Source organism: Hippopotamus amphibius, chromosome 9, assembly GCF_030028045.1.
Source record: "Hippopotamus amphibius kiboko isolate mHipAmp2 chromosome 9, mHipAmp2.hap2, whole genome shotgun sequence".
Taxonomy (NCBI): Eukaryota; Metazoa; Chordata; class Mammalia; order Artiodactyla; family Hippopotamidae; genus Hippopotamus; species Hippopotamus amphibius.
The window spans coordinates 72,693,669-72,718,493 of record NC_080194.1 but is presented as its reverse complement, the minus strand read 5'-3'; the positions used below and the strand labels follow the sequence as shown (position 1 = coordinate 72,718,493).

Genomic DNA, 24,825 nt, shown 5'->3' with positions numbered 1-24,825 from the left:
TATATAGAGAACTTCCAGAAACCAGCAAAAAAAATAAAAATAAAAAACCCAAACAATCCTGGAAAAGATTCTGAAAAAGAATAGATAGGTATATACAGATATAGATAGATCTGAATCACTTTGCTGTATACCTGAAACTGACACAACATTGTAAATCAACCATACTTCAATATCTAAAAAATGAAGTTCAGAAAATTTTTTAAAAAATTCAAAAATGGACAAAGGACTTGAGTAGACATTTCTCCAAAGAAGAGTATGAATGGATAGTGAACACTAGAAAAGATGCTCAAAATCATTTAGGGAAATGCAAATCAAAATTATGAGATACCACCTCCCACCCATTAGGATGGCTCCCACCAAAACAAAAACAAACAAAAAAAACAGAAAACAACAAATGTTGGCAAAGAGAAATTAGAGAAATCAGAATTAGAAATTGGGGAAATTTCTAGAAGTTAGAATTAGAAATTCTGTACTATTAGTGGGAACACATGATGGTACAACCATTGTGAAAAACTGTGTGACAGTTCCTCAAAAAATTATTAAAAGAATTTTCGTATGATTCAGCAATCCCCTTTCTGGGTATATACCCAAAAGAACTGAAAGCAGGATCTCAAAGAGATATTTATACACCCATGTTCAGAACAGCAATATTAACTACAGCTAAAATGTAAAAGCAACACAAGTGTCCATTAAATGATGAAAGTAAAATGTGCATATATTTATACAGTGGAATATTATTCATCCTTTTTAGGATGGAAATTTTGAAATACACTATAATATGAATGAACCTTGAGAACTATAGGCTAAGTGACATATGCCAGTCACAAAAAAACCAAATACTGTATGAATCATACACCTATGTGAGGAACCTAGAATAGCCAAAATCATAGAGATAGAAAAGTAGAATGCGGTTTCCAGGTACTGGGGTAGGGAAGGAGGGAATGGGGAGTCATTGTTTAATGCGTATAAGAGTTTCATTTTATAAGATGAAAAGAATCATGGAGACACATTGGCTGAAAGTTTCACAAAATTAAAAACATGTATAATACCACTGACCCATACATTTTAAAATGGTAAAGATGGTAAATCTAATGTTTTATATTTTACTACAAAAAAATTTTTAATTGAAAAAAAGAAGCCACCAAAAAAGACATAACTGTTTTCTTGGTGAAAAAGTACATTTCAAAGTAGTGAGAGATGAAGAATTAAATACACATATGTTTAAAACAATCATGCCTATGTTACAAATATTTGTACTTAAGGACTCTCTAGGTGGTTTAGTATTTTAAGTAAATTTATATGTTTAAAGATAATTTGGCAAGGTTACCTTTGTAAATCCAATTTAAAATACGAAATTGAGTAACTGATCTAGATTTGTGATTGTAAGTCCAAATCTCATTTACAAAAGGATTTGAAACTTATCAAAGCATTTAAGGTTTATATAGTTATACATTTAATGTGTTAGATTTATAGGAATTACTCAAGTATTCTGAAAAGATTGAAACAACTGCAGTACCTAAAAAATAAAACATTAAATGCATAATTTCAGTTTTAAATATCTAAAGTATTTAACTAAAATGCATTAAATGCTGTAAAATTCTATTTAAAATGTTAAACTTATAAATGGAGTAAGGTTATTTGTAAACATGCCACGTCTCTTTCACTGTCTGGGACTCTATCTGACTCATCTGCCTCTCCCCAGCACTCAGAAGAAGGATATAGTAGGAATACAGTAGGTTCCCAGGGAATGTTAGTTAAATAGATTGCTAAGGCAGGGCATGGGAATAAGCTGTAAGCATGCTTGCAGCAGGGACAAGTTTGAATTAAGTGTGGAGACCACATAGAGTGTGTATGATTTATGAGTCTATGATTGAGAATGTAGGGGTGCAGATATGTGGTTTGTAAAGGAGAAGTGGTTCGTGTATGTGTGTTATGTGGCGATGTGCCACGGGAACACAGTAGAAACTCCCCAAGGCTTGTCCTCTCTACAACTTGGGCCAGGCTAGAGTCTTCCATGGCATTGGTCTTTTCTCCTCCCACCCTGGCCCCCTTTCCTACCTCAAGTGTATATCACTTTCCAGCCCAAAGGCCCCGTGTTCAACAGCTTTTTCAAAGGACATCATGGTATTCTCAGGCCCCAACTGTGGAAGAAAAGGACACCAGGCCCTTAATCTCAGAGTCTTTTCTGCCAACATCCCATTTAGGGTACAGGGGGTGTCCAGTAACAAAAGGACTTTAGGAAGCAGAGTTTGGCTCCCTTGGCTCTTTTTGCAAAGAGCCTATCTACATTCTCCTCTAACCAATCTGATGTCACTGGGCACAATAAAGAGAAATGGACTGAGAATTAGATGACCTGGGTTCGAGTCCAACCTCTACAGTTAATTCCTTATTCTTGTCATCTCGAGTCAACCTTTTTACTTCTCCAGGGGTTCCTAGGATCTGATGTGCCCTTGTCTCATTCACACATCCACGCACACCTGTACTCACCCACATCCACCATGCTCAGACCTACCATGGGTGCACCTCTATGTCCAAAGAAGTTCGGCTTGGGTCCCAATTTATCCTTCTCCTGAATGCAGGGAGAATAAATTCCCAATGGAAGCAAATAGAGACACAAAAGGATAAGAAAAAAGGGCAATCCAATAGCCACTTGTAGAGCTGAAAAAGTTGGAAGGAGGGGGAAGTAAGAAAAAAAACGGCAAACAGGAATGGAGAACCATCCTAAGCAACTATCTCAAAGATACAGTCAATAAATACCCAGTCCATGGGTTCCCTGACTCTGTGGACTCACTGATTTACTCTACATTTCTGTCACACCCTTATTTTCCAGTGATTTGAAAGCACAAGAGTACCCAAATATAAGCATTATTATTAAGTCAATATTATTACAAATGCAAATTTACAAGGGAATGAATTGTACAAGAAGTGGGAAGCAAAGGAAAGAGAGGAACTGTTAAGAAATCCCTTCTCAGAAGGAGTAGTTTAGTTGGTTCTGAGAAAGTGTTGAAGCCCTTTAAAGGTCAGTCTAAAATGCCACTATATTGAAGGCAGTGAGGTATACCGGAAGGGATAGTAGTTGACAGAAATCTGAGTTCAAAGCCAGACTCTACTACTTTCTAGTTGTGTGACTCAGACATGTTGCTTAACCTCTCTGGGTCTTCATTTTCTTCTCTCTGAAAAATGGAGCTATCTTGCCACTAATGTCTTTACCTCATAGAGTTGATATGATAGTTGACATCATAGGTACTCAATAAATATTGAGTATTTCTGTCTGTCTCTGTTTCTCTCTGTCTCTCTGTCTCTCTCTCTCTCACACACACACACACTGACCACAATACCTGTCATCACTGGCCATTGCCCAACACTATTTTAGACCTCTGAAGATTTTACCCATTGTACATTTTAAAATTACACCTATATCACTTTCAAATCTAGATCTCCAGCTCTAACCTCTCAACTTTGTGAGCACATTACATCTCTTGTTTCTTTTTTTCTCATAACATGTCATCTGGTATCTTCTGATTCTAGCTAAAATTTAGGAAATGAAAAAGAAAAGAGTTCATTATTGTCCCCTTTAAGATCTTGTCCCCAAAGATGCCTTAGAGGACTGGGATGGGGAGGGTGGGGGGGACTCGAGGGAGGATGGGGGGGAGTTGAGGGAGGGAAGGAATATGGGGATATGTGTATAAAAACAGATGATTGAACTTGGTGTACCCCCCAGAAAATAATAAATAAATTAAAAAAAAAAAAAAAAGATCTTGTCCCCAGAAACACTGCCTAAAATTCACCCTCCGCCTATACATACACACATGTATAAATACACAATGGCAACACTGCCAACCAAGTCCTTCTCTTGCCTGCATCCTCGCACAAGTCAGGAAGCAAGCACTCCTTGTTTTAACCAGCAGTAAAAAAGAAACATAGGCAAAAGAACGTCCTACTGGTTTCTCAGTAAGGATGCTGAGAGATAACTCCATTCTCAAAAGAGTTTCATGTATAGCTCTGATTTTTGTTCGTTCTCATGATATTAGGACAAAGAATGGAGAGAAAACCAGTGGAAGAGGTAGACATTTCTTCTTCTGGTGGAAGTCCCCCAGTGTGACAGGGACTCACCGGGGCCTGCTTTGAAGTACTAAGATGTATCCAGGAATATCTGCACCTGGTTCTTGAGTTGAAAATGGTCATATTTCAATACAAACTAAAAGAACTGTACCATCACTGGTCAAATAAAATTAAAATTGCCTCTACCCTCCTCCCAACTGCTCCAATCCATTCCCAGAGAGTCAATGTGCAACAACAGAAAGAAAACTCTTATTTTTCTAGAAAGGGAATCCCTCCTCAGAAGGACTGTTTGGCTAGGGAAATGCTATGACAGGCCATGTAGGGTTGTGTGTTTGACTAGGAGCATGCTTGAGTAACAAGCTCAATGAATTTCAAAGAGGTATACCGCTGGCCATCTACCAAGATTGATTTACTGAGTAAAGTATGAAAGTTAAATCCAGAGCTCAAAGAATCAGGCAAGGTTCCACCCACAGGACATACCTTCTCCTTCCAAATGGATCAAGTAGAAGGCCACAGGCCAGGAAAGGATAACCATCACAGTTATGCTGCTCAGGTGTATGTAGGGAGCAAAGACCTGGGGAGAAAGCCAAAAGTCAGGCTGAACACATCTGGACAGACAGGGCTACAACTGAAAATGATGCTTACCTGCAGTGACAGCCCAACAATGAGCCACCTGTCTTTCCAGTAAGTGCATAAAATCCAGAAAAAGAATGAGCATATCAGAATCACTAGCAGAATCAGGATCTGAGGAAACAAAAAGAATCTCCTAACTTCCAAGCACTAATCTTGGATGAGAACTGTCCTTAGGAAACGTGTGCATGTCCCTATAGTGTCAGGGTCCTCGTTTTCTCAGCCTTTTAATCTAACCATCCTGCAAATGCCTGGTATTAGATGGATCCAATAATTTACCTTCTTTGTTCCCAAGTCTTTGTTGTGTATCATGGCTGGAAAAAAATTACACAGCTGTGTGGCCTAATGCCTTTACTAATTTATCATCTCCACCTTAGCTGGGCCTTCAATATTACTTGGCATGTCTTACTCAGTTTCAATAATGGCCTTTATAAATATTCACTACTTTTTCAATATGATTCAATACAGTCTAAAGTAAATAATATTTTGTAATTACCTTTTCAGTGCATATTTCCCCAACAGACTATAAGCTTCATGAGGTCTAGGACAATATTTGTTTATAATTATATCTTTACTGCCTTGCAGAATATGTCTGATACATAGTAAAAATACTCAATAAATATTTGTTGAACAGATGAAAAAAATCTGCTGGCCAGAACACTATTTACTTCATAGAGAAAGAACACTGAGACCAGAAGACACAACTTTAACCTCTTCCCCTTCAAATGTAATTTTTCTACATTTGTTTCCCTCTAGGAGAGTTCTTGGTTCATGCTCTTTCATAATCTCTATATCTATGAAGGCAATCCATAATTAAAAATAATTCCAGGCCTTACTGCCTTCAATAGTTAATTTCCCAAACGTTTAAGGAAGAAATATTTCCAGTTTAACAAACTCTTCCAGAGAATAAAAAAGAGGGAATGCTCTCTAACTTGTCTTACGAAGCCAACAAGACATTAATACCCAAACTCAACAAGCACATTACAATAAAGAAAAAGTATAGGCCAATTTCTCCTACGTAGATTCAAAAATCTTAAATAACCTATTAGCAAACCAAATGCATTGCAACACAAGGGTTTAACTGTCAAATTAGATTCACATGAATCTTACGTAATTCTGTGATCTTACCCAACACCAAACTTCACTAATGATTTAAAGGATATAGTCAATTATAAAATACAGATAAAACATTTTCCTCATGGAAAAATCTGATTCTGTCAAATGCAGCTCCTCATAAAAAGGTCTTTCCTCTCCTGTACTAGGATACATGCTAATCTTGGACTTAAAATGTGAGGTGTGTTTTTCACAGCGATTTTTTTGGATTCGTGTCCTTGAGTAATGGAAATAAAAGTAAAAATAAACAAATGGAACCTAGCTGAACTTAAAAGCTTTTGCACAGCAAAGGAAACCATAAGCAAAATGAAAAGACAACCTACAGAAGGAGACAAAATATTTGCAAATAATGTTACATACATTATTACTGTCTTAATTTCCAAAGTATACAAACAGCTCATACAGCTCAATATCAAAAAAGCAAACAACACAATCAAAAATGCACAGAAGACCTAAATAGACATTTCTCCAAAGAAGACATTCAGATGGCCAACAGGCACATGAAAAGATGCTCAACATCACTAATTACTAGAGAAATGCAAATCAAAACTATGATGGAATCTAAAAAAATGGTACTGATGAACCCAGTGACAGGGCAAGAATAAAAATGCAGATGTAGAGAATGGACTTGAGGACATGGGGTTGGGAGGGGGCAAAGGGGAAGCTGGGACAAAGTGAGAGAGTAGCACTAACATATATACACTACCAAATGTAAAACAGATAGCTAGTAGGAAGTTGCTGCATAACATAGGGGGATCAACTCGATGATGGGTGATGACTTAGAAGGCCAGGATAGGGAGGGTGGGAGGGAGTTGTGGGAGGGAGGGGATATGGGGATATATGTATAAATACAGCTGATTCACTTTGGTGTACCTCAAAAACTGGCACAATAGTGTAAAGCAATTATATTCCAATAAGGAGCTAAAGAAAAACTACAATGAGGTATCACTTCACACTAATTAGAATGGCCATCATCAAAAGTCTACAAATAGACCCTATTCTCTTCTGTCCCCGAGGTCAGACCAGTGCAGGTCATGTGCTCCACCACAGAGATTCCCAACCGCAGACGTCGAGCTAGAACAGCTTGGAAAGTGAACTCTTCCGGAAACAACGAAAATTTTGAGGGCAGTAACTCCAGACCTTTCTTTTATGTTCACCCCATGGCCCAGCAGCCTCACATGGGTCCCTGGTTTCAGAATCCTGCCTATAATCCTGGGGCAGGTTTCACAAATGGAAGTCTGTATTTTCCATGTCCAGTGATGCTGAATGAGTATCCTGGCTTCTTCGTCCCACAGTCCCCATTGCCCACTACTCTTAACCGAAGACCCACACTCCCTATGTTTTATAACACAGCACAATTCCGAGAATATGGTAGCTACAGGAAAAAATGAAAACAAAGGACACACAAACAGAAACTGAACCTCAACAGGCTGAAAACGTGAATGAAAAACAAGATGTGCACTCAGAAGGCGACAGCCCTGATGTAGGAAGAGTGACCAATGATGAGACTGGGGAGGTGTATAATGAGAACTTCAGAAGGTGTGCAAAGATTAAAAAGACTGTGAAAGTCAGGAAGCTGAAAGATCTGAGCAGCTTCTCAAATGTTAAGACAGTCATTTGTTGAAGAAAAGTGCTGTCTTGACCATTGTGCTTCACGAGGATTCAGAAGACTCCGAGTTGGAAGAGGAAGTTGAAGATGAAATGGAAGAGGTAGAATGCCTCCTTGAAGAAGTGAGTCCACAGGGCCCTCTGACATCTTCCAAAGGAAGGTCTTATAGGAAGGCTGGCAGCATAATCAGGATGCCACCTAAGACCTCTGTCCCTCCCCAACTTATGGTCTGGTCCACCAGAAATAAGTGTAAGTTATTGTAAGCTTGTGGTGAATATAAGCGTGTCCCTGGGGTTTCCCAGTTGAAATGACAGGATGGCTGTGGAAGCACTGGTATCAGGCTCTGAAGCAAACACACCATGGCCAAGCCAGAAGGACTGCAGTCCAGGAGAACCTCTCACAAATCAATGGAATGAAACAAATTGCCGAGTTCCAGCTTCAAGGAAGAGCTAAATATTGCATTATCATGATGGATTAGAACATGTCATCTCTTTTTTGATTTGAACTACTAAAGTTATACCAACAAACAAGTTAAGAAAATGTGACATTGTAAAGCCTTTCAAATTAAAAGTCATAAAACAGCAAATAAGAAAAAAAAAGTCTACAAATAATAAATGCTGGAGACGTGTGCACAAAAGGGAACCCCTCTACACTGTTGGTATAAATTGGTGCAGCTACTACGGATAATAGTATGGAGCTTCCTTAAAAAACTAAAAATAGAGCTACCATATGATCCAGCAATCCCACTCCTGGGCATATATCTGAAAAAGACAAAAACCCTAATTTGAAAAGATACATGTACCCCAATGTTCATAGCAGTACTATTTATAATAGCCAAGACATGGAAGCAACCTAAATGTCCACTGACAGATGAATGGATGAAGAAGATGTGGTACAATGTCATACAATGGAATATTACTCAGCCATAAAAAAGAATGAAATAATGCCATTTGCAACAACATGGAAGGACCTAGAGATTGTCATACTAAGTAAGGTAAGTCAGAAAGAGAAGGATAAATATCATATGATACCACTTATATGTGGAATCTTAAAAAATGACATAAATGAACTTATTAATAAAAACAGAAATAGACTCACAGACATAGAAAACAAACTTACAGTTACCAAAGGGGAAAAGGAGATGGAGAGGGATAAATTAGGAGTTTGGGATTAACAGATACACACTACTATATATAAAACAGATAAACAACAAGGGTCTACTATATAGCACAGGGAACTATAGTCAATATCTTATAATAACCTATAATGGAAAAGAATCTGAAAAATAAAAAATATATTCAGTTATACATATATATGTAAATCACTTTGCTGTACCCCTGAAACTGATACAACATTGTAAATCAACTATACTTCAGTTAAAAAACCTTTTTTTTTAATGTGTGTTTTGAGCAAAGTGTGTGGAAACTTTGCTTCACAGAAGGAGCCTTTTGGGTTATGGAGCATCCTTACCTTATATCCCATTAATTACACAACTCCCCCACCCTACGAATCTATAAATTCCAAGTTTACTTACAATAAGCAATCCATATATACCAGGTTATATCCTCTAGAAATTTTCATAGATAAGGATTTGCCATTATCTTTTGGATAATAAATATCTTTAGTATGTTTATAAAGAGTTTCGACTGAGGTCATTCATTCCTCTCTGAATATCCTAAGTAGAATGAGAATAGGTTATAGGCCTCGTGCTAACACTTTCCTTCTGGGTTTATTCTTTGTACACTAAAACTGAAACTCCAAACCCTACAGAATCTCTGTTGTCAATTGAATCAGTCTCTCCTCCCAAGTCCAATAAGCCTAATCCTTCATGGTTTGAAGGCCCAACTAAGATAGTCACCTTCCAAGGGAATGCCCACGTGTCTCGCACCTCATCTGCATCACTTCCCACTGCTCACAGACTCATAACCAGAATTAGATCCCAGAATGCCTCATTTTTGTTAAATTTACTGACCAAACTCTGTAGAATACATATGTGGGAATGAATCCTAAGGTTGTTAGACAAGAAGAAAAGAATTTTAGATCAGGCTAAATTTACTGACGTGTGCACTCACCAGAGATTCAGAATTCAATACACCAGAACGCAGGTATTATACATCTTAGAGTGGTTCTAATTGCTTGTTTCATTTTCTGAAACTTTGGCTCAATAGTGGCCTATGCTTACAAAAATATATACTGGGGAAAAGACAGCCTCTTGAATAAGTGGTGCTGGGAAAACTAGAGAGGTACATGTAAAAGAATGAAAGAGCATTTTCCCACACCCATATATAAAAATAAACTCAAAATGGATTAAAGACTTAAATATAAGACCATAAATCATAAAATTCTTAGAAGAAAACATAAGCAATAACACTCCTTGACATAAGTCTTAGCAGTGTTTTTTTGGTTACGTCTCCTCAGGCTAGGAAAACAAAAGCAAAACTAAATGAGACCTAATCAAACTTAAAAGCTTGTGTACAGCAAAGGAAACCATCAACAAAATGAAAAGACAACCCACTGAATGAGAGAAGATATTTGGAAATCATATACCTGATAAGAGGTTAATATCCAAAATATATAAAGACCTCATACAACTCAACATTAAAAAAAGAAACAACCCAATTTAAAAATAGGCAGAATACCTGAAGACATTTTTCCAAAGAAGGCATACAGATGGTCAATAGGCACATGAAAAGATGCTCAACATCACTAATCATCAGAAAAATGCAAATCAAAACCACAATGAGATATTACCTCACACTTGTCAGAATAGCTATTGTCAAAAACACAAAAAATAATAAATGTTGGCAAGGATGTGGAGAAAAAGGAACCCTAGTACATGTTTGTGGGAATGTAAATTAGTACAACCATTACGGAAAACAGTATGGAGGTTCCTCAAAAAATTAAAAATAGAACCATATGATCCAGCAATTCTATTCCTGGGGATATGCTGAAGAAAATAAAAACATTAACTCAAAAAGGTATATGCACCCCAATGTTCACAGCAGCTTTATTTATAATAGCCAAGATATGGAAACAAGCTAAGTGTTCATCAACAGATGAATGGATAAGAAGATGTGGTGTGTGTGTGTCTGTGTGTATGTACATACACACCATGGAATATTACTTAGTCATAAAAAAGAATGAAACTTTGCCATTTCCAACAACATGGATGGACCTGGAGGATACTATGCTTAGTAACGTCAAGTCAAACCAAGAAGAACAAATACTGTATGTTTTCATTTATATGTAGAATCTAAAAAAAATAAAACGAATGAATATAACAGAACAGAACCAGACTCACAGACGCAGAAAACAAACTAGCTGTTACCAGTGGAGAAAGGAGTGAGGGAGGGGCTCGTTAGTGAAAGGGGATTAAGAAGCACTACTAGGTATAAAATAAATAAGACACAAGGATGGAATGTGTAGCACAGGGAATACAGCCAACATTTTATAATAACTTTAAATGAAATATAATCTATAAACATATCAAATCACTGTTATATACCTAAAACTAATATAATACTATAAACCAACTATACTTCAATTTAAAAAAATAATAGCCTATGCTTTATAAAATTGGGATGCCAGCAATCTCTTGGTGTAATATGGAAGAAAGAATCCAATGACTTATTGAGAAAAGGTTGCTGGAATGCCATCACCTATGATGAGCTAACGCACTCCCTACCTTGTTCTGTGGGACGTCTCAGAGGACACTGAAAAACATGTTGGTGAGGAACGTGTCAGCATCTTTGAAAAGCACTGTAGTGGCTATCCTTCTCATCAAAGGCAATGACGAGATCCTGTTGTGGCAGAGGCCAAGTAGCAGCACTCACTGCCAGAGGCAAGGTAAGCATGGTTTCTATAAAAGGCACAAGCCTGGAATGATAATCAGAATGGTATAACCCCCAGGGGTTACTTGGCAGTAACTAACTGATCATGGTGTCCCAGTTCCAAAAAGAAGGTGATCTCAATAAGGCCTGACTGTTCACTTCTCAACCTACATTCTTTCTCTATGAGATCTTACAACTTCAATTTCCATCTACTTTAACTCTTAGACATATTTTCAGTGCATACTTCCCTTTTGAGTAAGAGGAAATTTAAGGGGACCACTCAGAGAGTTTGACATGTTTCTAGATTTGAGGAAATACAAGGAATGGTATCAAAACCATGCCTGAAAAAGTCTATAAATAGCAAGAGGCTGTGGCTGGAGATGCTCAAGCCCATGGCAGAACAAAACAAGGGAGGCTATGTTGGAAATGAGCTGCATGTCTTCAGATGTTGGGTCAGTGATGCCTGCTTCCTTGGATCAGATACGGGTCCTTTGTAATTGCTAGTGTAATTTTAAATGGCTCCAAGCTAGGGGAGAGTCAAAGGACCTCAACAGAGAAATTTCAGGGGGTATAGGAAGACAGGCATTGACTCCACGAAGAGAACTGCAGTCAAGGTTCTCAGCAGAACGGTCTCTGAAAATACACACTGAAAAACCCGTGTGGTAAAGAGCCAACAACTGTGCATTTACCTGGTCCTCATGGACCCTCTTGACCCTCCTTGTGGGACTGACCCTCTGAGCCCTACTCTGGTGGATGAAAGGTAAAAGGACAATCACGCTCTCTCCCCCACTGCAGGTTTCCAGGCCTGGGTCATGTGAAAACAGGGGAAGGGGACAGTCTCATAAAGTTGGAGTTTGGTTTATTACAATGAACTGAAATTTTTAATGATTGAATGAGAATGTTCTTCTGACTATAAAGGACTAGGAAAATAATGGGGCTTGCCCAAGATTTTATGGAGATGGGAAGAACAGAGTCACAGAGTGAGTTTAACAAGGAGTAGTGAGAAAAAATAAAGTTTGGGTTCAGCTCCTTCAGTAAATCAGTTACATCTGTTACAAATTTAATGATTTCAGTTAAAACAGTGTTAAGTAGATCTTTTTAATACGGGGAACAATGAAAGAAAGGGCAACTCTGTATTCAACACAATGCTAAAGAGGCACAGTCAGTCCTGGTCTAAGGTCTCCTATGAAGATTGAGATGTCCTACCTTATGACACCAGTGCAGGTACAATTCTATCCCCTCCCAAAGCAACAAAAATCCAAGCACCTGAAAAAAACACAGAAGAAAAACGAGATTATTTTGAAATCACCAAGATGCTACCCAAAACACTATTCTGAACTCAAAACTCCTTTCACGGTCTGGCATTACATTCACTTCTTGCTACACCTGCAGTTTTCATACTCTGGGAATTTGTCATTCTGTTCCTCTGCCGAAAAAGCTCTCCCTCCCCATGTCACTGACCCTTCAAAGACAATTCAAATGTCACCTCCTGCTTGTCCCTTTCACCAGCAACCTCAGGAAGAATTTATTATTATCTTCTCTGGGATTTTGTAACAGTCAGTACACTGATATCTCCTGAGTTCCTACCAATTTCTTGGTAGGTATTACTTAGAGCCACTTGTTAGAAAACAGAGGTCAGGCGCCAGCCCTTCCAAGGGTGAATTAAACCTCTTTTATTTAAAATATCTTTCTTGAGAAACCAGTGCCAATGTTATAGCTGCTAACCACTGTTGTTAACATCAGTGTTTAGTCAATAAAACTTAGATAGAATTTGAATCTAAACCTAGCCAGTCACCAAGTCAGTGTGGAGATAGGAACTGAAAATCAGAGTTCTCAGATGCTTAGGATATTAATGAGAGTTTGAATGTATAAGTCACTTAGATTTTTATCAAAACAATTTTGTGGATATAATTTATTTGTTCTTTACCCAGCCCTATAAAATGCCATTTTATTCAATACTATTATCATCCTCATTTGAAAGAAAAGAAACTGAGGCTCATATGAATTATATGATTTGGTCAAGGTTACAAAGTAACCTTAAGATAGAGCTAGGAAGGGCTTCCTAGGTGGCGCAGTGGTTAAGAATCCGCCTGCCAATGCAGGGGACACGGGTTTGACCCCTGCTCCAGGAAGATCCCACATGCCACGGAGCAACTAAGCCCGCACACCACAACTATTGAGCCTGCGCTTTAGAGCCCGTGAGCCACAACTATTGAGCCTGTATGCAGCAACTACTGAAGCCCAAGTGCCTAGAGCCTGTGCTCCACAATAAGAGAAGCCGCAGCAATGAGGAGCCCACACACCACAACGAAGAGTAGCCACTGCTCGCCACAACTAGAGAAAGCCCATGTGCAGCAACGAAGACCCAACACAGCCAATAAATAAATAAATAAACTTACAAAAAAAAAAAAAGAAAAGAAAAGAAAAATATGTTTGGTGAAGGGGCAAAATCAGGCCAAACGAAGATGCTGGAGGACACCATGTATTATCTAGAAACCTAACAAGTTCCTACCAAGAGGCAGATGCAGAATCTTTTCCCTGACCTAATTTTCTTGAATAAGCTAAAAGGAATCCATACTGGGCAAGATTTGGAGTTAATCTAGTACAAAGTTACCTTTGCTTTCAACTAAAAAAATAAAAAATTTCCAGACACTTGGATAGGAAAGCAAGTACATATAAATTAAAATAAATAAATAAATAAATAATTTTTTAAAAAGAGAGAGCTAGGAATAGGACCCAGGTCTCCTCTTTGTTCACTGTTGTTGCCACTATATGTATCCAAAAACAGGTAGGGTGGAGAAGAAAGTTTGTTAAAATACATTGCCTTATTGGACACTAGAACTCATTCACACTTTAGAAGCTAACTATACCATTTCATGTTTATTGTTTGCAAAAGCAGTACAATTCAGTGGCCAGAGTCTGGCCCAGAGAACATCATTCATCTGTTTTTTCCCCATTAAAAAGAAAAGTTTCTAATTAGTCTCTGCCTATAGCCACTCTCCACACCACAACTTCCAGGATGATTTCCCTAAACAGAAATCTGATTTATGCTAAATGTATTAGTTTATTTTTCAGGCCTTCCAAAGTCTATCACAAGCCTATCTAAAAAGATGTTACCCATTTTTCTTCAATATCCCCTACATGCTAACAACACTGATTCTTCCCTCTTATCTAGTCACACCCCATGTATTTCTGTCTTGCTGACTTTGTCACGATGTTCCCACAGTCTGGAACTTTCTTCCCCATCCCCATAAACACATCTTAATCCAACATCTCTTCAAGATGCCCCAAATGGGCCACCTCTTCCAAGAAGTCTCACTCAATCCTCTTGGCTGGAAGTCACCTCTTCCTTTCCAGAACCCATGCAGAATGTTAGTTAGACCTCTTTAATGACAATTATAATGCTCTGTCTGTGTTGGTTATTTTTGTCTATGACTTAGTTCCCTACTAGATTCTAAACTCATTGAATTAAGGACTATTGTAACTTTATACCTCATACCTATCACTTTGAAGTGCCCTGCATGAAAACAGAAACTGCACATCTTGTTGATCTCTATATCCTCAGTACTTTTCACTCATATAATGATCAACATATTTTGTTGAAAGAAAAATTAATGTCAACTGATTTGGGGGTTGGGTTCTTCAGTATCAGACAGGAAATCAATCTGTCTGATTTCAAGGAATCATGAAATCAGAGAAAGATATATATGCCCTATGTATAATTGGGCACTGAAAAACTCCAGTTACCTAAAAGTTAGTCTCTCACAAGCTTTCCATTTCTTCAAACTCCTCTATTTCCTGGCCTGAACTTCTCACACTACATGATACTACTATGTCAGACAACAAAGGCAGGGTCTCTATTGCCTAAAGACTTTCACTAAAATGTACTTTGCACCTGGACTAGGGGACTAGCATTTGCACATTAGAACAGGTTTAGCACCCTAGCTAATTTGTAAGGCCCAGAAAAACTGATTCTCAGGAGATGGGCTATGAAATGAGTAGTTCAATATGTAAAGGTACTGCCATGTGAAGGTGTAGGTGTCTAAAATGACAATACTGAGTGAACCAGAAAATAGGCTATGAAACAGGGGAAGAGAAAAAAGATGTTCTGCCACCCTTTCAAAGGATCACAGTGGTAAGACACCCTCTAATAGCAAAAATCTTTTTTCCTCCAACTATCCCTCCTGCCTAATATTCAAATGGCTGATGTAAATCCCAACTCTGCTAAGAGTGATCTGAGGTTCTGAGGGCTCCCAGCTCCAACTGGGAACCATACCACAGACAGAGCACCTCATGAGGCTACTCAGGAAGAGAGTGGGAGAAATGGGAAACATTACTCACCAACAGCAATGATGTGTAGGCAGTCAGGATCCCAAATAAACTCAGCAAGACAATGGACCAGAAGAACCAGACTCCTGTACCTAGAAAAACGACCCTGCAAAAATGTGTTTCAATCCTTAAAATATAGTAAAAAACTAGTAGCTTCTCTGTCAAGGATGGAGGAAAAGACTGGACTAGATAAGGTGTAAGAAAACAGAGGGAGATGAGAAGAGAAGCAATTTGGGAACAGATGTGTGAAGAGCTTTGGGGATATTCAGTTGAAAAGTTCTAACTTTGTCCTACAGGCAATTTGGGTACTTTAATGGGGTTCTCTATAAGTGGTATGATTTTTAAAAGTTACTCAGAATATATCAATATATGCAAAATTTATGTTCTCTTTAAAAAACAATATAGGACTTCCCTGGTGGTGCAGTGCTTATGAATCCACCTGCCAATGCAGGAGACACGGGTTCAATCCCTGGTCCAGAAAGATACTGCATGCCACAGAGCAACTAAGCCCATGAGCCATAACTACTGAGCCTGCACTCTAGAGCCCATGCTCCACAACAAGAGAAGCCACCACAATGAGAAGCCTGCATACCACAATGAAGAGTAGCCCCCACTCGCCACAACTAGAGAAAGCCCATGAGCAGCAATGAAGACTCAATGCAGCCAAAAATATAAAATATTTTTTTAAAAATTAAAAAAAAACAATATAATACAGAAATTCTGGTATTCCAAAAGAGAAAAAGTCTACTGCCTTAATAAAACTAACACTTTCCATTTTGGCAGGTTCCTGGTCCACGTGAATGTAAGTTTTCTTACATAACTGCAAGCCACCATATTAATTTCTCTATTCTGTGTAAGAGATTTGCCCCCTTTAAAAACAGTCCTGATGTGTTCTGCTCCTAAAGTAGTTTCTGAGGGAAAACTGCTAATAATTCACTAAGAGAAACAATGTTACATTTGGTCTACATATTGTATGTCAAAATTGTTTTAGACTGTTCATTTCAAGATAAGAGAGATTACCTTCTCACCATACAAAATCTGGAGAAATTATATTTTAACAACAGAGACATACCTTGTCTTACTGTGCTTCAAAGATATTGCATTTTTTACAAATTGAAGGTTTGTGGCAACCTTACATAAAGCAAGTCTATTGGCACAATTTTTCCAACAGCATTTGCTCACTTCATGTCTCTGTGTCACATTTCAGTAATTCTTGGAATATTTCAAGCATTTTCATTTTTATTATATTTGTTATGGTGATCTGTAATCAGTGATCTTTGATGTTACTGCTACTACTCACTGAATGCTCTGATGATGGTTAGTTATTTAGCAATAAAATATTTTTAACTAAGACATGTACATTTTTTAATAAATAATGCTACTGTACACTTACAGACTACAGTATAGTATAAACATAACTTTTGTGTGCACTGGGAAACCAAAAAAATTGTGTGACTCGCTTTATTGCTATGTTATTCATTTTATTGCTGTAGTCTGGAACCGAACTCCCAATATCTCCAAGGTATGCCTGTATAAAATATAGATTTGTGAACATATAACCACATTACAAATAAGAAAGGAAACTCTCTTTGGTCAGGGGCTATAACATACATCAAGAAGAAAGAAACAAGCAAGCAGCCATCCTGGAGACAGCTATCCCAGATCAAGACACCAAGAGTACTATAAAAGATGAGCTCACAGCCAGGAATCAGAAAACATGTAAGGACTGCCAACAAATGCACCCAGTAAAGCCAATTAATATAATAACCTGCACACAAAAAGTATAATTAATAGAACGATCAGAAAAGAACCACAAAATAAATATATTCAAGATCTTCAGAAAAATAAAGGACTCACAACCATGTAAAAAGAATAGATGTTTTAAAACAAGCACATTAATTATCAAAACAATGAAACAGAGATCTTAAAAAAACATGCAAGATGATCTATAATGGAAAAGAATATATATGTGTGTGTACATATGTGTGTGTGTGTAACAGAATCACTTTGCTGTACAACTGAAACTAACAACATGGTAAATTAGCTATATTTCAATTTTTAAAAAATGCAAGACAGACTTAATAGCAGTCTAAATACAGTTAAAGAATTAATCAAACAGCTGAACCAAGTAGTGATTTTGACTTTGCTTTCCAAGTGAGAAAGTTAAGGTTTACCATTTAATGGTGTCTCTATCATTTCTAATCATTTTTCTGGCCACATTTGATTTTTTTTCACTCCCTTTCAACCTAAAAGGTCTTATTTTGTACATTTAATCACATGTAAATATTACTGTTAGTTTAATTCAGCTCAAAACCCTCTTGGGACTTCCCTGGTGGTGCAGTGATTAAGAATCCGCCTGCCAATGCAGGGGACACAGGATCGAATTCTGGTCTGGGAAGATCCCATATGCCGCAGAGCAATTAAGCCTGTGCACCACAACTACTAAGCCTGTGCTCTAGAGCCCGTGAGCCACAACTACTGAGCCCACGTGCCACAACTACTTAAGCCCACGTGCCTGGAGCCCATGCTCCGCAACAAGGGAAGCCACCGAAATGAGAGAAATGAGAGGCCTACACACCACAATGAAGAGGGGCCCCTGCTCGCTGCAACTGAAGAAAGCCGGCGTGCAGCAACGAAGACCCAATGCAGCCAATAAATAAACGGATAAATAAATTTTAAAAACAAACAAGCAAACAAACAAAAAACTCTCTCACCAAATTCAGGTTACATTCCCACCCACCCGCCATGAACTGCAGGAAGAATTTTGATTTTTTTTCTCTCATTTTCTCTTTCCTTCTTCTACTTCTTCTTGTACTATTCACCTGTACTCACTCACCTGTACATGGGAGTGAGAAAAATGAAAAGGAGTTTGTTTAGGCGACTTGCCTATACACATCAGTGGAGATTGAAAAAGGCAGTCTTTCTTGGCCAAGACTTCTTTAAACTGGGAATATGCAGTTGCTCAAGACTGTGCAGTAGGCTCACGCCACATGGATTGTCCACTTTAGGGTTCCTCTGACTTAGTATATTCATGCAGTTTTCTCCACTCTGCACCATTGTTTTATTGGGTTGGCCAAAAGGTTTGTTCAGTTTTTTTCCACAAGATGGCTCTGGTAGCACTTAGTTGTCTTTAACTTCATTCAAAACAGTTTTGTTAGATTGTATATGACAGCTGTCATATCAGCATGCATTTAAAAAAAAAGACATCAAAATTGGTGACTTTTTTTAAGCTCTTTATTGGAATATAATTGCTTTACACTCTTGTACCAGCTTATGAGGTACACCAAAGTCAATCAGCTGTATTTATACACATATCCCCATATCCCCTCCTGCGACTCACCCCCACCCTCCCTGTCCCGGCCCTCTAAGGCATCACCCATCATCGAGTTAATCTCCCTTTGTTATACAGCAACTTCCCACTGGCTATCTATTTTACAGTTGATAGAATATATATGTCTATGCTACTCTCTCACTTCGTCCCAGCTTCCCCTTCGCCCCGTGCTCCACCAACCCCGTGTCCTCCAGTCCATTCTCTGCATCTGCATCCTCATTCTAGTCTTGTCACTGGGTTCATCAGTACCTTTTTTTTTTTTTGATTCCGTATATGTGAGTTAGCATACAATATTTTTCTCTTTCTGGCTTACTTCACTCTGTATGACACACTCAAGGTCTATCCACCTCATTACATATAGCTCCATTTCATTCCTTTTTTTTTTTAATAAATTTATTTATTTATTTATTTTTATTGGCTGTGTTGGGTCTTCACCGCTACACACGGGCTTTCTCTAGTTGTGGCGAGTGGGGGCTACTCTTCATAGTGGTGTGCGGGCTTCTCATTGTGGTAGCCTCTCTTGTTGCAGAGCACAGGCTCTAAGCGCATGGGCTTCAACAGTTGTAGCACATGGGCTCAATAGTTGTGCCTCACAGGCTCTAGAGCGCAGGCTCAATAGTTGTGGTGCACGGGCTTAGTTCCTCCGTGGCGTGTGGTATCTTCCTGGGGCAGGGATCGAACCCGTGTCCCCTGCATTGGCAAGCAGATTCTTACCCACTGCACCACCTAGGAAGCGCCCATTTCATTCCTTTTCATAGCTGAGTAATATTCCATTGCATATATATGCCACAGCTTCTTTACCCATTCATTTGTTGATGGGCATTTAGGTTGCTTCCATGTCCTGGCTATTGTAAATAGTGCTGCAATAAACATTATGGTACATGTTTCTTTTTGGGTTATGGTTTTCTCTGAGTATATGCCCAGGAGTGGGATTACTGGATCATATGGCAGTTCTATTTTTAGTTTTTTAAGGAACCTCCAAACTGTTTTCCATAGTGGCTGTACCAACTTACATTCCCACCAACAGTGCAAGAGAGTTCCCTTTTCTCCACACCCTCTCCAACATTTGTTGTTTCTAGATGTTTTGATGATGGCCATTCTGACCGGTGTGAGGTGATACCTCATTGTGGCTTTGATTTGCATTCCTCTAATGATGAGTGATGTTGAGCATCTTTTCATGTGTTTGTTGGCCATCTGTATGTCTTCTTTGGAGAAATGTCTATTTAGGTCTTCCACCCATTTGTGGATTGGGTTATTTGCTTTTTTGGTATTAAGCTGCAGGAGCTGCTTGTATATTTTAGAGATTAATCCTTTGTCCATTGCTTTGTTGGCAAGTTATTCTCCCATTCTGAGGGTTGCCATCTTGCCTTGTTTATGGTTTCTTTTGTTGTACAAGAGCTTTTAAGTTTCATTAGGCCCCATTTGTTTATTCTTGATCTTATTTCCTTTATTCTAGGAGGTGGGTCAAAAAGGATCTTGCTTTGATGGATGTCATAGAGTGTTCTGCCTATGTTTTCCTCTAGGAGTTTTATAGTGTCTGGCCTTACATGTAGGTCTTTAATCCATTTGGAGTTTATTTTTGTGTGTGGTGTTAGGAAGTGTTCTAATTTCATTCTTTTACATGTTGCTGTCCAATTTTCCCAGCACCACTTATTGAAGAGGCTGTCTTTTTTCCATTGTATATTCTTGCCTCCTTTGTCAAAGATAAGGTGCCCATATGGGCTTGGGCTTACCTCTGAGTTCTCTATTCTGCTCCATTGATCTTCCTTTCTATTTTTGTGCCAGTACCATACTGTCTTGATCACTGTGGCCTTGTAGTGTAGTATGAAATCAGGAAGCCTAATTCCACCAGCTCCATCTTTCCTCATCAAGATTGCTTTGGCTATTCGGGGTCTTTTGCATTTCCATACAAATTGTAAGATTTCTTGTTCTAGTTCTGTGAAAAATGCCATTGGTAATTTGATAGGGATTGCGTTGAATCTGTAAATTGCTTTTGGTAATGCAGTCATTTTCACAATGTTGATTTTTCCAATCCAAGAACATGGTATGTTCCTCCATCTGTTTGTGTCGTCTTTGATTTCTTTCATCAGTGTCTTACAGTTTTCTGCATACAGGTCTTTTGCCTCCTTAGGCAGGTTTATTCCTAGGTATTTTATTCTTTTTGTTGCAATGGTAAATGGGAGAGTTTCCTTAATTTCTCTTTCTGCTCTTTCGTTGTTAGTGTATAGGAATGCAAGAGATTTCTGTGCATTAAAAATGGGTGAATTTTTGTGTAGCCATTTTGATATTGAAGATGGAAGAAAAAAAGCAACATTTTCAGCATATTATGCTTTATTATTTCAAGAAAGGTAAAAATGCAACCGAAATGCAAAAAAAAATTGTGTAGTGTATGGAGAAGGTGCTATGACTGATTGAATGTGTCAAAAGTGGTTTGCGAAGTTTCGTGCTGGAGATTTCTCACTGGACAGTACTCCGCGGTCAGGTAGACCAGTTGAAGCTGATAGCAATCAAATCGAGAAATTAATTGAGAACAATCAAAATTACACCAAGCAGGAGATAGCCGACATACACAAAACACCAAAATCAAGTGTTGAAAATCATGTGCACCAGCTTGGTTATATTCATCGCTTTGATGTTTGGGTTCCACATAAGCGTAAAAAACCTTCTTGACCATATTTCCATATGCAATTCTCTACCGAAACATAATGAAAATGTTCTGGCTTTAAAACAAATTGTGATGGGCGATGAAAAGTGGATACTGTACAATAACGTGTAACAGAAGAGATCGTGGAGCAAGCGAAAAGAACCACCACCAACTACACAAAAGGTCGGTCTTCATCCAAAGAAGGTGATATTGTATACACGGTGGGATTGGAAAAGGAGTCCTCTATTATGAGCTCCTTCTGGAAAACCAAACAATTAATTCCAACAAGTACTGCTCCCAGTAAGACCAACTGAAAGCAGCACTTGATGAAAAGCATCCAGAATTAGTCAACAGAAAATGCATAATCTTCCATCAGGATAACACCAGACCACATGTTTCTTTGATGACTAGGCCAAAATTGTTACAGCTTGGCTAGGAAGTTCTGATTCATCTGACATATTCACCAGACATTGCACCTGCAAATTACCATTTATTTCAAAATTCTCCTAATGAAAAAATTTTCAATTCCCTGGAAGACTGCAAAAGGCACCTGGAAGAGTTCTTTGCTCAAAAAAGATTAAAAGTTTTGGGAAGATGGAACTATGAAGGTGCTTGGAAAATGGCAGAAGGTAGTGGAACAAAAGGGTGAATATGTTGTTCAATAAAGTTCTTGGTTAACATGAAAAATGTGTCCTTTATTTTCACTTAAATACCAAAGTCACTTTTTGGCCAACCCAATACATCTTTCTAGCAGTATAATTACACACCCCTTTTGGATGAAGTCCTTCTCATTCAACAGAAACAGCCTTCTTCTGGCAGCCTAGTCAACCATCTCATCTAAATCCACATTCTCTACACTAATGTTTAAAGAAATCTTCCTTGTTTTCCCATAGCTGTAAGATGCAGCTTTCTTGCATCTTTTCCCAATGCGTACTGTACATACCACAATGCTTATCAGCAGAACCAATTGTCAGCTGACAGTAACTCTGAGGAAAAAAAAGACACATTGTGATGAAGCACTGGTTACATTAACATTGCAAGGAATGAGGAGACAAGTCTAACCCCACAATACACACATGGGAAAAAAAGAGAAGTGACACTTACCCATCAAAATCTGCTCTACCTCTCTCTAGCTGAGGGAAAAAATGGACAATATGTTTTTAAAAATCTAAATCAAGACATCGGAGAGTGAAGAACTATGGAACCAAGATCCAAATAAAAGAGGAAATCCAGAGACATAACTTGGGATTTGGGTGATTTTTCTCTAGAAGTGGCTGAGATATAGCAAGGAGAGTTTCCTGTAATCTTGCAGGACTAGGAAGACAAAAGGGGGAGAGAGTAATCTAGTAAACACTGTACACTTTGGTTTGGGAACTTCTAGGACTATATCCTAAGAGTAAGCACAATCTGGAAATAGACTGCTTTGGGAGAACTAAATCCTAGCTTTGAACCATCTAAATCCAATCTTGAAATTGGATTATGGTGAACAGGATTTGCTAATACCCCTAGTTACCTGTCAGAGTAACTCTCTGAGAAGACATACTATAATTCAAGGTCTCAAATTACCAATACAACTTTTTATATACAAAGCCTGGCACTCAGGCAAAACTATCAGGCACACTAGGAGAGGAGACCACATAGTGAATGCCAAAAGAAACAAGGGACAACATATAAAGATCTTCAGCAAATCTAGATAATAAAGGTATCAGAAATAGACTTCTAAATAACTGTATTTTAAATGTTTATACTGGGTCAAAATTAAGAATTTCAGTAGATAACTATTAAAAAGAAGACCAATGAAGAATTCTAGAAAGGAAAATACATTAATTAAAAATTAAGAACTCAGTGAATGGATTTAATAGCAGGTAAAACAGAACCAAAAGGAATTTGCTAAACAAAAGACATACCAGAAAAAAATACCAAGCATGAAATAGAGACACATGAAAAAATTACATGAGATGTACAGAAGAAAGGGTAGGACACTTAGGGGACACAGGGAAAATGTCTAATATTCATAAAATTGAAGTAGAGGTAACAGAAAATGGGGTAAGAACAATATCTGAAAACATAGTGGCTGAGAGCTTTTCCAAAATGATTAAAAATACTGTATTGGTCTGGGACCACTCAGGAAAGGATTTATTGTAGGGATTAGACCTTACGCTATTATAGAAGCTGCGAAAGAAGGCTATGTAAGGCTGTTACATCTACTTGGACATTTGGCCTAAAGTTGTTAGAAGTCAGACAGGCCAGCAGTTGGGAAGGAAAACTGAATACACTATATAGGGGAACTGAAACTCATGAGGAGGAACCAGAACCCTCAAGGACAAACTGAAACATATAAGGACAGACTGGAATGCATGAGGACACACACAAACCATGGAACCTGCAACTGTCTACCACTGTGTCAAGAGTTCAGCTAAGCTCTTATTAGCTAAGCTGTAACTCTGAGGTACTGCTGCCATGGCATCATTTTGTTTGTCCAAGTGGACCACAGGGACCTTAAATTGACACTAGCACCCTCAGGGAAGCACATGATCTAACAGCCCTGTTATAAGCAAATATAAGTACCTGATATGACTTCCACAACAACCCTTGTGATCTACAGTCTCCCAAGCTTCCCAGCACTTGTATGCCTTATGTGCCCCTTAGGCAAGACTCCCATGGGGCTTTCAAAAACCCTACTCTTATAGTTTGACTTAACCAATCTGGCCCTAGCCCAGGAACCCCAAAGCACTCCAGCCACAGACTGGAATAAAGGCATGTGCCCAGGTCCTTCCTCATTCTTTGTCTACACTCTGCCTTGACCTCCCTATGTGGGCCCTGGAGGCATCTGTGTACTTCCCCCAGTACCTACGAGTAATAAACTTCTCTATTTTAATTTCTTTGCAGTCTGTTGTTGAACCACCATTCGCCATTTTTGTTACCTCAACTCACCATCCAGCACCCAGTGCTCCACATAAAAAATGTTAATTCAACAAAGTCATAACATACTTCCTCCAATCTTGGATAATAATGGTGACCTGCAGGAAAAGTTCATGTCTTTCATCATTTAGCTGCATACTTATCTGGCCTAGGACATGAAGAAGCTGAAGAAGACCTGGCAGGAGCAAGAAGAATGTGGGCCCAGGTTCTTCCCCATGGCAGCTAAGTGAACTACCAGATACTAACATTGTATGGAGGCTGTCATAATGCCTGGGTCCATCACTAATATTCAGAGTATAAAGAAAAAGCTAATGATTCACCTTCCTACTTCCAAACTGTATACCAATTTCTCTTG

The 24,825-nt window shown here is 38.4% G+C and overlaps 1 protein-coding gene across 1 annotated transcript in view; it reads right to left on the bottom strand.

Annotated features, from left to right (window-relative positions):
• LOC130860906 (glycerophosphodiester phosphodiesterase domain-containing protein 4-like) overlaps nucleotides 1-24,463 on the bottom strand; it is a 123,798-nt gene extending 99,335 nt beyond the window's left edge. The window contains exons 1-8 of the mRNA XM_057749444.1: nucleotides 24,399-24,463; nucleotides 15,586-15,679; nucleotides 12,451-12,510; nucleotides 4,708-4,806; nucleotides 4,543-4,636; nucleotides 3,451-3,528; nucleotides 2,513-2,658; nucleotides 2,059-2,141 (exon numbers count right to left, since the gene is read on the bottom strand). Of these exons, the coding sequence (XP_057605427.1) occupies nucleotides 2,059-2,141; nucleotides 2,513-2,658; nucleotides 3,451-3,528; nucleotides 4,543-4,636; nucleotides 4,708-4,806; nucleotides 12,451-12,510; nucleotides 15,586-15,679; nucleotides 24,399-24,463 (719 nt within the window). The remainder of the gene's footprint in view (nucleotides 1-2,058; nucleotides 2,142-2,512; nucleotides 2,659-3,450; nucleotides 3,529-4,542; nucleotides 4,637-4,707; nucleotides 4,807-12,450; nucleotides 12,511-15,585; nucleotides 15,680-24,398) is intronic.
• Between the last annotated feature and the right edge of the window lie 362 nt (nucleotides 24,464-24,825).